An 11,961-nucleotide genomic window follows, 5' to 3' on the forward strand; every position below is an offset into this window, starting at 1 on the left:
ATGCACTATGGACACAGAACGCTTAAATCTCTGCTTCATTTTTAAAAGCCTAATTCCTCTTGAGGCTCATTCTGCATCTGTCCATCACACATTTCTTTCCACTCAGCTTTCAAGTCATGCTGGAAAAAAGCACCATAGTCATTAAAAATAGCTTTTTTTCTGGCAATTTGAATTTGGTATCTTTAGATGCAAGCAAAATCATGAAAATATATATATATATATACACACACACTTTTTGAACTGAGAACAAACTTTTTAAATCTAATCTTTGATTTGCACCTCAACACTAAGCATAAAGGCTGACTGAAAAATGTTGCTGTCCACCAATTGCTGGAAAACAAGTGTTGAACAAAGTGTAGAACCAAAATAAATAATGAAGACATTACTACAGTACTTAGGACTTGTTTTTATTAAGCAGTGTTTAGCATTTTTCTGTTCTTGACTGTTAGGCCTTATTAGTTCACCTTATTACTCCTGAAATAAAGGCATAGCTACTCCTTTTGTCCCCCGCTGGGTGACATCTTCTCTTCGCTCCCTTATGCAGACATCCCCGATCAGATTATTTTCACTAATTCAAGTATTCAAAGTGCATTATTGCAATACTGTCCCGCTGCAAATGCAAAATGCTTAAATACTATAAAACTGCGAAAAAAAAAAAAAATCTCCCATCAGTGCATCCTGCTCAAATAACAAAACAGTTATCAATTTTGACCCTTGTTCATAAGTACTCCATGTCTCAGACATGGGTAAGCTGTCCTCCCACCCTCTTTCCCATTCCCCTTAGAAAAATTCAAATATTTACATTTTTAATCCCATTAAAAATGTAAAAAACATGAAGAAAAGAGTGCACAGTGCCACACAGCTTAAAGTCCATAAAGCTCAGCCGTTCTGTGTTGCTGTGACCTGCATTGCTCCAAAATCTTCATCCTCCTCCAGGCTGCGTTTGCGACTTCCTGTCAAATAAATGTTGTGATTTGGTCACAAATAAAACTTCGTACCATTCACTTAACGGTTGTTTTATATGAAAAGACACAAAAAGAAACTTTGCAGCCAGCTTGGAAGAAACCTTCGTCACCACTGCTCTAAGCAATAATTTGAACAATTATTTTTTTAAAACACTGGTCCAGTTTTACAAACCAAAGATAGTTCATCTTGAACAAACCTGGCATCCCAGCTTGTAGAGAGAACGACCTGCCCAACTCTATCGGTGACATCATTTTAATGGTCAGTTTGGCCAGATAGATTGCTTCATATTCCTGCAAAAAGAACCAAAATAATTTCTCATAACTACAATAATCAAATAATTCAAGTGACAGCAATCCTTTGGCTTATACTCCAATTCACTGAGTCTCATACCAATACTGTTAATTTGTATTTTATCATCAGTTTATGGGTTCATAAACTCAAATATGTACTATGGAAAAAGTATCCAGTATCTGGTTATTCAACATAAATATATTCTTAATTGTCATTGCAATAATAACTGTACATTTTTTCCAACAAATTATGCAAAATTGCACCAAACAAACCACAATCACATTAAAAAACCCAATGTATTTACATTTACATAATCTCTAGAATACAGTAAGGGTGTTGTATTACCACACATCTTGCTGTTAAACAAACAAATGTTAATAGAATCCTAAGACTGATTAAATCATAACCATATCAAGATTTTTAAGTATGCTGGCATACTTGCCAACTGGGTAAATCAGGTTTAATAGTCTTACCTGCAGCTGGTGGACAAAACCTACGTTGGGGTTGATGCAAAATCTCCTCTCCTGTACGTAGCTGAAAGCGTCCCTGCGGTTACAATCACAATTAATCTGAAAGCTTTATAAACTGCAATGATAAAAACTTTGTGGCAAGAGCCGTAGGTGGCAGTTCTTGTTTACTGGCTTTGACTAAAAATGAGAGGAAACAAATTACCTGTACTTCATCCCAAATGTTTCCATAAGGTAGGCAATCACTAAGGCAGCACTACAAGAAGTAAACATAATAATGTTATTCAGACAGATGATTCAATTTTATTTTCTGAATAGAAAACTACTGATCAGTGAATATGTAGAACGTTACATAGCTAAAAAAAAATTTAGTTCATAATAAGAATCAGTTTTTTTAATATACCCAAAATTCTAATATACATAGATTATTTTTTAATGTTGTAAACCATACTCAGTAATATTAACAGAGATAAACCTTGGAAAAATATCATTTGAATTAGTGAGTTTCTTAGTAAATTTTTATTTTCAAATCCATTTCATTTTCTTGAGATGCACCAAGGGCGGGAAGATATCGCTGAAAACATATCACAATATAAACATTTCATATCAGTCAATATCAACAATTGATTAGTTTATTGTTTTAAATATCTGAAATACTAAACTGGTAGCATAATCTTTCCTATTTTGAGCACACTGTGGTTCATTTTTAAGCAATTATGAGGGCAAACATTAAACTGCTACTGCCAAAGTTACTCAACAGGTTGTTGCTAGGTAACCAGAGAATGGGTGAGTTGCTAGGTAACCGAAGACTAAGTGAGTTAGTTGATGCCATCAACCTTGCTTAGCTGGCCGTCAGAGGTTGAGCAGCTAAAGTCTTTCTGCTCCCCCAGAATGCTGTGTGGTTCTGGGTCAGAGTTCAGTAAAATTATTGAATACTGTAACAGAGGTATTATGTAATGACATTGATCATGTGGCTATATACATATTCTGTTATTGATTTGCTATCTAGCCCTTAATGCACCTTCACTTTAGGAGCCTCTTGTGTTTTTTTGGCCTGAAATTGCACACATACAAGAAAGTAAATGCCTCACCTTCTCGATATCCCTGCATTGCCATGAACCAGCACCTTTCCTACAGGAGCAAAACACAGGTCACTTAATTGAACAGAAAAATATTTGAACCATGACAAACAGCAAGGAAACTTACCATCTGTTGCCAAGCAGCTATCAATAAACTCTTTAGTCTGCAAAAGGGAAATAAAAGACAAATTATTGTAAATAATGTCAATGCTCTTTGAGTGAATACATTTTTTTTCTACAGGGCCACGCCTAATTCATTACTTACCATAGGAAAAAAACGAATTATATTTTCTACTGGATTGTCAGCAATATCTAAAACAAGATATCTACAAGAAATATATGAAATTAGATTCACTCAAAAAATAAGCACATAGTGTTCTGAGCATTTTATATGTGTGTTACCTTACCTAAATCTATGAGAGAAATTGGGTTTGATAAAATTGGCTTCAATGTCTTGGCGGACACAAATGATGTGTGTTATGCCGTGTCTCTCAAGAGTTGGCAGCTAGAAGAAGACAAAACATTGAGAGGTCCAATTAAAACCGTGTTTATTTTCGTTTAGAAATACATGTGTTTATTCTGGAGGATGATTCTTCAAAGTATTACCTTGCTTTTCATTGCAGCAGAGTAGGGCCCTAAAAACAGTCCAGGTAAAATCTCCTGAGCAGAAATATACATAATGACACACCATCAGCAAATACAGCTACATTTCATGGTCTAGCTGCTACGCTGCACACCAAGTACAATAGAGCTGTGCTTGTCTGACAGATGGTACGATAAGATTTCTATCTTTTAATATCACATTTATAAGGAAACTGTTTCCCACCAATAATTTCAGACTGTGACTAAAATGAAAAGTAGCATAAATTAAATGATGCTTTGCAGACAAAACGCTGATCAGGCATAACATTATGACCACTGAGGGGTAAAGGTTGGCCTGTCCAGTCTGAGTAATCTGCTGAAAGAACCAACAATGGGCACAAGAGCTCCAGAACCAGACAGAGGTGCAATAGAAGAAGGTGGTCTTCATTTTCTGTTCAATCATGTAGACAGCAGAATACATTGCTTATCTGGGAAACACACAGCATACACTAACAAGGAGGATTTCAACCATGTGACCCAGAATGTTCTGATTTAGCCTTGTACAGTTTTAATTAAAAAAAGAGGAATATTTCTGTAAATACATTGGATGCGTCATAACTCCTCCATCTGCAGGCATTTTAATGAATGTCCAGGACAGCCACTGAGAGGGAGGGGCTCCTGTTGCAATAAAAAGCTATGATTACAGAAATAAAACTACAATTGCTAACCGCGATTAGCCATACCAGCAATTAGACTTCTGTAAATTTACTACATACAGGTCTAAGTATCTGTAACTAATTTTACAGGAATTTGCCAACATATAAAACTTTCACTTCTGAAGTGATTGCTCCTGTTCTCACAATTACAGCCTGGCATCAACAATGAGACAAAATTTTAATTACTTCCAAGTTAGAGGAAAGCTTTAATGATCATTAACTTTTAATTTGAATAATTAAAGCTTAAAAACGGGTTCTAAAGAAATATTATCTAGAGCAGTGGCACATTAAAACTGTTAGTGACCCACCAGGGTTGTTCTTGCTTTTATTTGTGCCTCAGTACATAATTTATCATCTTAAAATATTTCTTTGAAGAAATTAGTTCCTTTTACTAAACAGATAGCTGTAATCTGTTAAGCTTAACAGAAACTACGAGATAATGAACTGGAAGCCTGGAACAATTTATGGCTCTCTCTCCACAAAACTCCATCCAAATGTTCCGGGTGAGTAAAAAAGTACTACCAACCTGCCAGACCCCTTTTCTGAGGTAAATTCCTATGCTGGTGATTTGTTTTTACACTGACAGATGTAGTGGAAACTGAAAGGGTTAAAGAAAAGGCCCAGAAAGCATTCTTATGCTTGAAACAAACATACATGCAGTGAGACATGTTTCACTCTGGTCCAATTTTTGCTACAAAGCTCTTGATTTACCAATTTGGTAACCTTAGGGTGGCTGGAGCATGGACTACTAGATCCACCGTTGACATGACACTGAGGAATATCATCTCTGCTGCCAGGATACTGAGCATGTTGTGACGGACAGGAGACCGTCATACAGCAATATTCTTTAGTCAGAGGCCTCTTAGATTTGTTGCAAGACTGACTGCTCCTGGAGATCCATCCTGCCCACAGCATCCACATCTACAAAGAGTCTTTGAAGATACTTTAATGAAATTAGTTCCACCAACATTTAATTTCTCTTTGGGATAAATAAAGTATTTTTAAACTGAATTTGAATTACAGTGAATGTTTTTAGCCGCAATGTAGGAACCAACAAACTATTAGACAAATGACTATAATGTTATGCCTAATCTTAATTGGTGGACATTGAACATATTGCTATATACCCACTCAATATTTAGGTAAATGAAGTAGACAAGTGACTTTGACATAATGTAAATGTGTAGCTTCTAGCTACGCAAAATAAAATGTTTGTTTAGGCGTAAAAACCTTTTGTAAATTTCCCACATGCAGTAATGTAACATACCTGCATTTCTCTTCTCATCGGATAAGCCCAGTCCTGCAACAGGAAGATGTATAAGCAAGTTTAGAGCCTGAGAGGACAATTACTCCAAGTTTATTTTGATGTGTGCATTCGTGGCTAATGCTTGTTAGCTACTCGGTGTTGATTACGTCAAGAAATTAATCAACATTAACGGTTTTAAACACAAACAGTTTTTCGTGCATCAACAACACTCGGTCAAATCTGCAAAATGTCCCACACAAAGCCCATATGAGTGCATATTTTCTCCTGCTGAAAATAAGGCTGCTTGTTAGCTTAGGTTAGCTGCTCACAGGCAGTGAACGCTAGGCAAGCTGATGGTCTCTCACCAGAAGCTCCTCCTTAGTCGCGGGTAGAGACGGGAACTGCAGTTTGTTTTCCTCCTCCATTCTGCCGTGTGTTCGGGCTTCACCGGCTGAAAAGATGACTTTCTTGTCACAGCGGGGTTAGCTGGATAAGCGATACAATTTGTGAAGAGGCTCAACGTGCGAGTCCGCCATGCTGTTACCTGACAACAGTGTCACGTGACCCTTCAGCCGACGGCAAGAAGGAGGAGAAGAAGTGCAAGGATGGAATAAAGGCAGGTAGAAATGGCGACATCTAGTGGCCATTGCACGCAAGAAAATCACGTTTAGATATTTTTTCTCTTGGTTGAGCTTTGACGCTGATTTTTTCATATAATTATGAGGTACCACTTGTAAAGCTAAAGAAGAAGAAATAAACGTAATATATTTGGTTTATTTAACCTGTCATAGAGAGAGAAAGATGGGTGTTATTTTTTTCAAAGCAATATTTTCATCATATTATAATTCTTATAATTCTAAATGTCATAGTTCCCAATTCAACATTTAATTGACAGTCTAAATATTTAGTTTACAAATTAAATATTTAAATTGCAAATAAAACATTTAGTGTCCAACTAACTGTTTAGGTCTGAACAAAATATTTTGTTTACAAACTAAATATTTAGTTCCAAATTAACTACTTAGTGTGCTAACTAACTATTTAGCCTGTGGGTTAAATACACATTGTTATTCATACATTTCTCAATGAATGTTATTAACATGGTGAAGATAGGACTTTGAAAAATGAACACCCATAGTTTTTCTCTATTACAGGCTAAAGAAACAAAAATATTGCAATTAATTTTTAACTGTGTAACTTCATAAACAGCATCCCATGTATAACCTCATCAAAAATAACTCTCAGCAGAATGTGGGGTGTTTTGGAAGATCTAGAAAGAACCCTATCCAGAAAGAGCCTTTCATTGGTGAAAAGTTTACTTTTTTAAAGTTTAGAAAAAATTCTTTAGTAAAAGTTGAAATGTTAACAGAGTATATAAATAACATTATCATCATCTGTTATTTCCTTACTGTCCCAGTTTGTTGTCACAAGACAGATGCTTCACACTTGATTCTATACTTTCGCATTAAGAGTTTGGTATATTCAACATTTGTCTCAATTAAAAACTCTAAAAAATGTCCTTTCCTCCACTGTTCTTATTCATTAATATGAAGACTTTGTGCTAATGTGCTATGTAGGTATTTGTGTCATTTATGTGTCTTTTTCACATAGAGGAGTTTCTGAGGATCAATGCTCTAAATAACAAGCACAAAACATAACTCCTCTACCACTTGCTTGGCAGTTTGTAGGTGCATGGCACATGTATATTATGACCATAAATAAACGTTATTCTCCAATGAGGATTGTTCTAGAGGTTATAAGGATCATCTTGAGTACTGTTTTTTTCTCCTTGTATGACAGCAGCAAGGGAATCCTGAGTTTTTGTACAATTTTGATCATCATGGGAATTATACTTCGCATGTATTGCTTGTCTGGACCTCTTGGATCATGCTGAGTTGACCCTGGTTGTTTGCGACACAGACGGTCCTTCTGCCAGCAACAGACTCCACATTTATCTTTAAAGAATACATTCTTTCAAATACTAACCTCCGGTATTTTGTTTGTCTTGCGTCTTTCATTTCTTTGTCTTTAACTTCTGTGTCAGCAGCTTTCAAGTAGCTATTAACATTTCTTTGTAGGACACAGACAGACAGACAACCATGTCTTTGTAAGGCAAAAACACTCAAGCTTCAAAGTTCACACAGATCTGTTTGGTGTAAAAGCAACACTGAGCAAACCTTCAAATATGCCAAGCGAAAAAAATAGGCATTGCATAAAAAATAAATCCAAGAAAAATGTTTAATGTAGGAAGACATTCCACAGGTGTGCAATCTCAAATACCCATGTTAGAATGTTTAATTACAGGGGTTAGGTGCCTGACTATTCCTTCACAAGTGTTTCACAGGTGTGTAAATATTCTCAATGTTTGAGTTTCCTAATATGTGAACTGCACCTGCAGTAAATCTTGGAAAGTGAAAATAATTTGTGTGAAGCAAAAGCTTCTTTTTTAGTTATTTTCTACCTGTGACTATCTTCTGCATCCAAATATTTCTGGAGCAATATTTCTGTGTTCAAAAGTTTTGTTTGATAAAATTGCCAAATGTCATAAGCCTGTCTGAGAAGAAGTCACGTGGACGTATATGAGGAATGTGTTTTTGGCTTCTTATCCGTATTTTGAAGCAAGCACAAAAATCTTAATTTCAAAATAGTAATTATAATACTCTATACTTAGTGGCACTCATAAAAGGAGTGCGATCAAAGCTTTCCTTCAAATCTCTTTTGTCAAATGTTTGCATAAGTTTTCAGTTTAAGTTTTTCCCTGCATTATATATTAATAAGTGGGAAAGGAAAACTACATTTGTAAAGTTGTGTGAATAATTTGTACATGCTTGTGTTGTTGTCTCTGAGTCGTGGTGTCTGTTTGCTGCTATCTTATTTTTCAGTGTTTTGTTTACCATTGGGAGAAGATCTCCCTTTGTTCACATATCAGAAGAAGATGAAATCTTTGTATCTGACACAGGATTGAAAGTGTGTGTTTATTTGTCTTTGGTTTATGAGTAGGTTTGTTCGTGAGTTCATGTAATGGACCATTGCTTTGCAGCGCAGCTGGTCAGCATGCAAGGACACAGTAAAAATTGCTTCCTTATCAGATACGGAGCAGAGATATTTCCTGCTGCTTCTATTCCGCTGGCACACACTCGTCCCAAATTAGTCTTTGAAGAATATCAATTACACACATTTCAGTTTGAAACACATTCCTCACCTGTTTTTTTTCTTTCCAGCTTCAGCTTCTGCTTTCTGTGTAAAGTGGTTCCTCTGTACAGTGGAAATCTCCCAGAGTTAGCTGCTTCTTATGATCAGCCCTACAAGATGAAAAGTGAGCAAAAATACAATTATGCAAACATCACTAGCCCTTGAAGAATGTAGGTGCCGTTTTAGAGAAAATATATAGATTGCACCTGTCAGTGTGTAAACTAAAATAGTATTTATCCATCCTTGGATCCAATGGTCTTTTCTATGCCTCAATGTTTCTCTGAGGGGAACAATCAAACCAGCAGTCTTCTCTTGTTGCATTGGATAAACAGGTGGCAGACATTCATCACAAGAGCAAAAAGGACAAAGGATAAGATTGAAGAGCAGTTTGGTCATAATGAATTGGCTGGAATTGCTCTACTAGAATTGCCATGTTTAAAAAAAGCCATTTTAAGTTAGTTTTTTTTTTTTTTAAATCCACATTAATTTGTGCCATTTCCCCAGTCCCTTTTTTCACCAAGACATTTATTCTGAAAGCAAGAAGAAAGGGGACTGCAGTATGTGTGGAGCCTTAGTGCCTTTATAAAAACAATGCAATGTTGGTAGCTACATCGGCATGCTGCCTGGAAATAAATCTTGTATTCATTTAAAACTGCATTTTCAGAACAAAAAAGAGCTTCACACTCTGCTGAATGTGAGTATTTTGTGTACAGGTAAAACAGTTCCTAAACAAAACTTTGACAGAATGATAAAAAAGACAAACACAAACTAATCTGATTAATGGTTGTTTTCTGGAAGGAAACTGAAAAATATTCCTATTTATAATGAAAAGACTTATCCACAAGGCTAGCTCAAAAAATAATATAATTATGAGAGTGATATCACAGTGATTTCTCTTCATAAGGGTGCAGCCAGACAAAGGGAACACGTATAGAGCATAACCTAAAAATCTGCCTCAAGTGTGGGGACTGTACTTTGTCATAACTTATTTTTATATTCAGTGATTTCACTCATGCAAGCCAACTTTAATCCCCAAAGAATATTATGAAAAGCCCCCTGCCTCTTCAAAAAAGCTTCCACTACTTTCATTAATAAACGCCATCAGCATCAGTGAAGAGAAACTTTGCTCTCTTGGGAAACTATAGTCCCACTGTGAAAGCTCATCATGCATTCATCCGTGCAAATGCTGAAGGTGTTAAGGTCCTATTCAATATTACTTTGCAGTTCATCACTAAGGCATTCAATAAGAGTCAGATCAGCAAGGTAAAGAAGCTTTGTGATTAACTTTGTTTTATCCACTGCTCTCTGCAATGTTAGGCGGGTCTCGGGGGAGAGAAGGGCTAAAATAGTTCAAGGTAGGAAATGCAATCAGGTGTACAGGTTTCAATACATTTCTAAAAGTGGCTGTGAGTAAACTCCAAGCACAAAATACTTCCTATAAACACATTTTCATCCTAATGCTGTTGCTCTAGCCTTTCACTGCTCTCCCACAAAGTGCAAATGAGACATGAGACATGAGTGGAGGAATTTTTATTGTGGTGTCCAAGAAATCATCAATATGAAGTCAATGCTCAGACTATATTATATGCACAAATGATTGACACCTGGCAGAAGACAACACATATAACACAAACAGATGCACAACTTTTTAACCAGTTGAACCTGGAATATGGTTAGAGCAAGGATGAGTTTTAAACCACTCCTTTTCTAAATGTCTGTATTTGCTAGTTGTGCTCCAGCACCAACATTTAAAAGGGAACATCAAGAGGAATATTTTTTTCGTTCTCTTTCTGTTATCCTTTATGAAAGCACAATAGCTATTGTTGTCTCAGTTGTTCATTGCCTTGTCCAAATCTTGTGCAGCTAAGTTTAAAAATGCTAGAAAATGCTTTTTCTTCAGCAGTGGAGTGTGCAGAGAGGCCTAAGTGGTTAAGGTTAGTATTTTTTGTTTTATTTGATAAAAAAAAAAAAAAAAAAAAAAAAAAAAAATATATATATATATATATATATATATATATATATATATATATATATATATATATATATATATATATATATATATGTGTGTGTGTGTGTGTGTACATCCCTGCTACCCTGTATGTAATTTGGAGGCTCTCTCTGTTCCTTGACTCTTTAACAAAATTTTGATTATTATTTTTTATTGTCTGTCATAGTTTTTTTAAGGCGGTCTGGCTGTTCCTGGTTTGTAGTGAAATTAACTTCTTTCCATTTTCAGATTAAAATGGTCCAAAAGCACACATTGGATGATTTTGAAGTTAGCATTACAATTAGTATGTTTTGCAATAGTAAGACTTTTAATTGTCAAGATCTCTTTTCAATAATCACTGTGTTTAATAGTTGAGTAATTAGAAACCTTTTTATTGGCTATCATTTGGTATTAAACCTGTCGAGACTGATTTGCACATATAGCAGCAGCAGTACTTTTTAAATACTGACAGATTCCAGACGATTTCATGGCTTTCTGCATATCCTTTCTTCATGTCTTCTACTCTTTCGGCTTTTCCCTTTAGTGGTCACCACAGCGAATCATCTGTCTTCATTTAGTCTTATCCTCTGCATCCTCTACCCTCACATCAACTGATATCATGTTGTCCTCTTTCACCACATCAATAAATCTATTTTGGTCTTCTATATCATTTCTTCATGTACTCATTACGTATTCTCTTTACCATTCTACTCATGTGAATTAAATTATTTTAGTTTCTTTGCATGTGTGGATTATTTGGGTTGTTACCAATATTTCATGTCAATTGAAATGTTAGAAAGATATTCACAGACAAAAACATAGATGTATTTGATCCTTATTTTAGCCATTGTTTGTTTCCCCCTGTGATATCTCTGCTCAAGAATAGTAAAAGTGATATTTTTTGGCAGTGTGTGATTTTTTTGTGTGTGTTTAAAAGCAAAATCAACCATATACATTTTGTTGTTCATAATTGGATTTTGATCAAATTAATTAAACATCAAAAGCATTTTTATATCTTAGCCTATACTGCTGACATATTATCCATATTAAAAGAGCACCTGTACCTCTTTTGCCTCTGGCCCTTGCCCTTGCCTATTCATCACTAGAAAAAGACAACAGTGCACTGATAAACAAGCTTTTGGACCAATCCTTTTTATTTATAGAGCCCAAAAAATGGCATTATCTAAAAATCCATCAGAAAAGATTCCCGATCCATTTTCCAATCTGGTACACTAGATGGCAGTCAAATATAATCATTTAACATGCGATAAAGATAGACGGACTTCAGTTAAAAATGGCCATCACTGGAGAATGGTTTGAGTTCTGTCCCTCTAAGAAAGATGATGGAAAAAATTTTATTACAGCAGAAATGTTATTATTGTTATTACTATTACTACTGTAAGTGTTTAAATATTGGCTTCTTTAAGGTGACTTC

The 11,961-nt window shown here is 35.4% G+C and overlaps 1 protein-coding gene across 1 annotated transcript; it reads right to left on the reverse strand.

Moving 5' to 3' along the window:
* Window positions 1-386: 386 nt before the first annotated feature.
* styx (serine/threonine/tyrosine interacting protein) lies at window positions 387-5,912 on the reverse strand. The gene is made up of 11 exons (XM_005796167.3): window positions 5,713-5,912; window positions 5,369-5,401; window positions 3,410-3,463; window positions 3,211-3,308; window positions 3,069-3,129; window positions 2,931-2,967; window positions 2,816-2,855; window positions 1,930-1,980; window positions 1,731-1,803; window positions 1,163-1,256; window positions 387-953 (listed from the first exon to the last, which is right to left on the reverse strand). The coding sequence occupies exons 1-11, from the start codon at window positions 5,770-5,772 to the stop codon at window positions 880-882; spliced, it is 675 nt and encodes a 224-aa protein (XP_005796224.1). The 5' UTR covers window positions 5,773-5,912; the 3' UTR covers window positions 387-879.
* Between the last annotated feature and the right edge of the window lie 6,049 nt (window positions 5,913-11,961).

Source organism: Xiphophorus maculatus, chromosome 4 (genome assembly GCF_002775205.1).
Source record: "Xiphophorus maculatus strain JP 163 A chromosome 4, X_maculatus-5.0-male, whole genome shotgun sequence".
NCBI classification, from domain to species: Eukaryota; Metazoa; Chordata; class Actinopteri; order Cyprinodontiformes; family Poeciliidae; genus Xiphophorus; species Xiphophorus maculatus.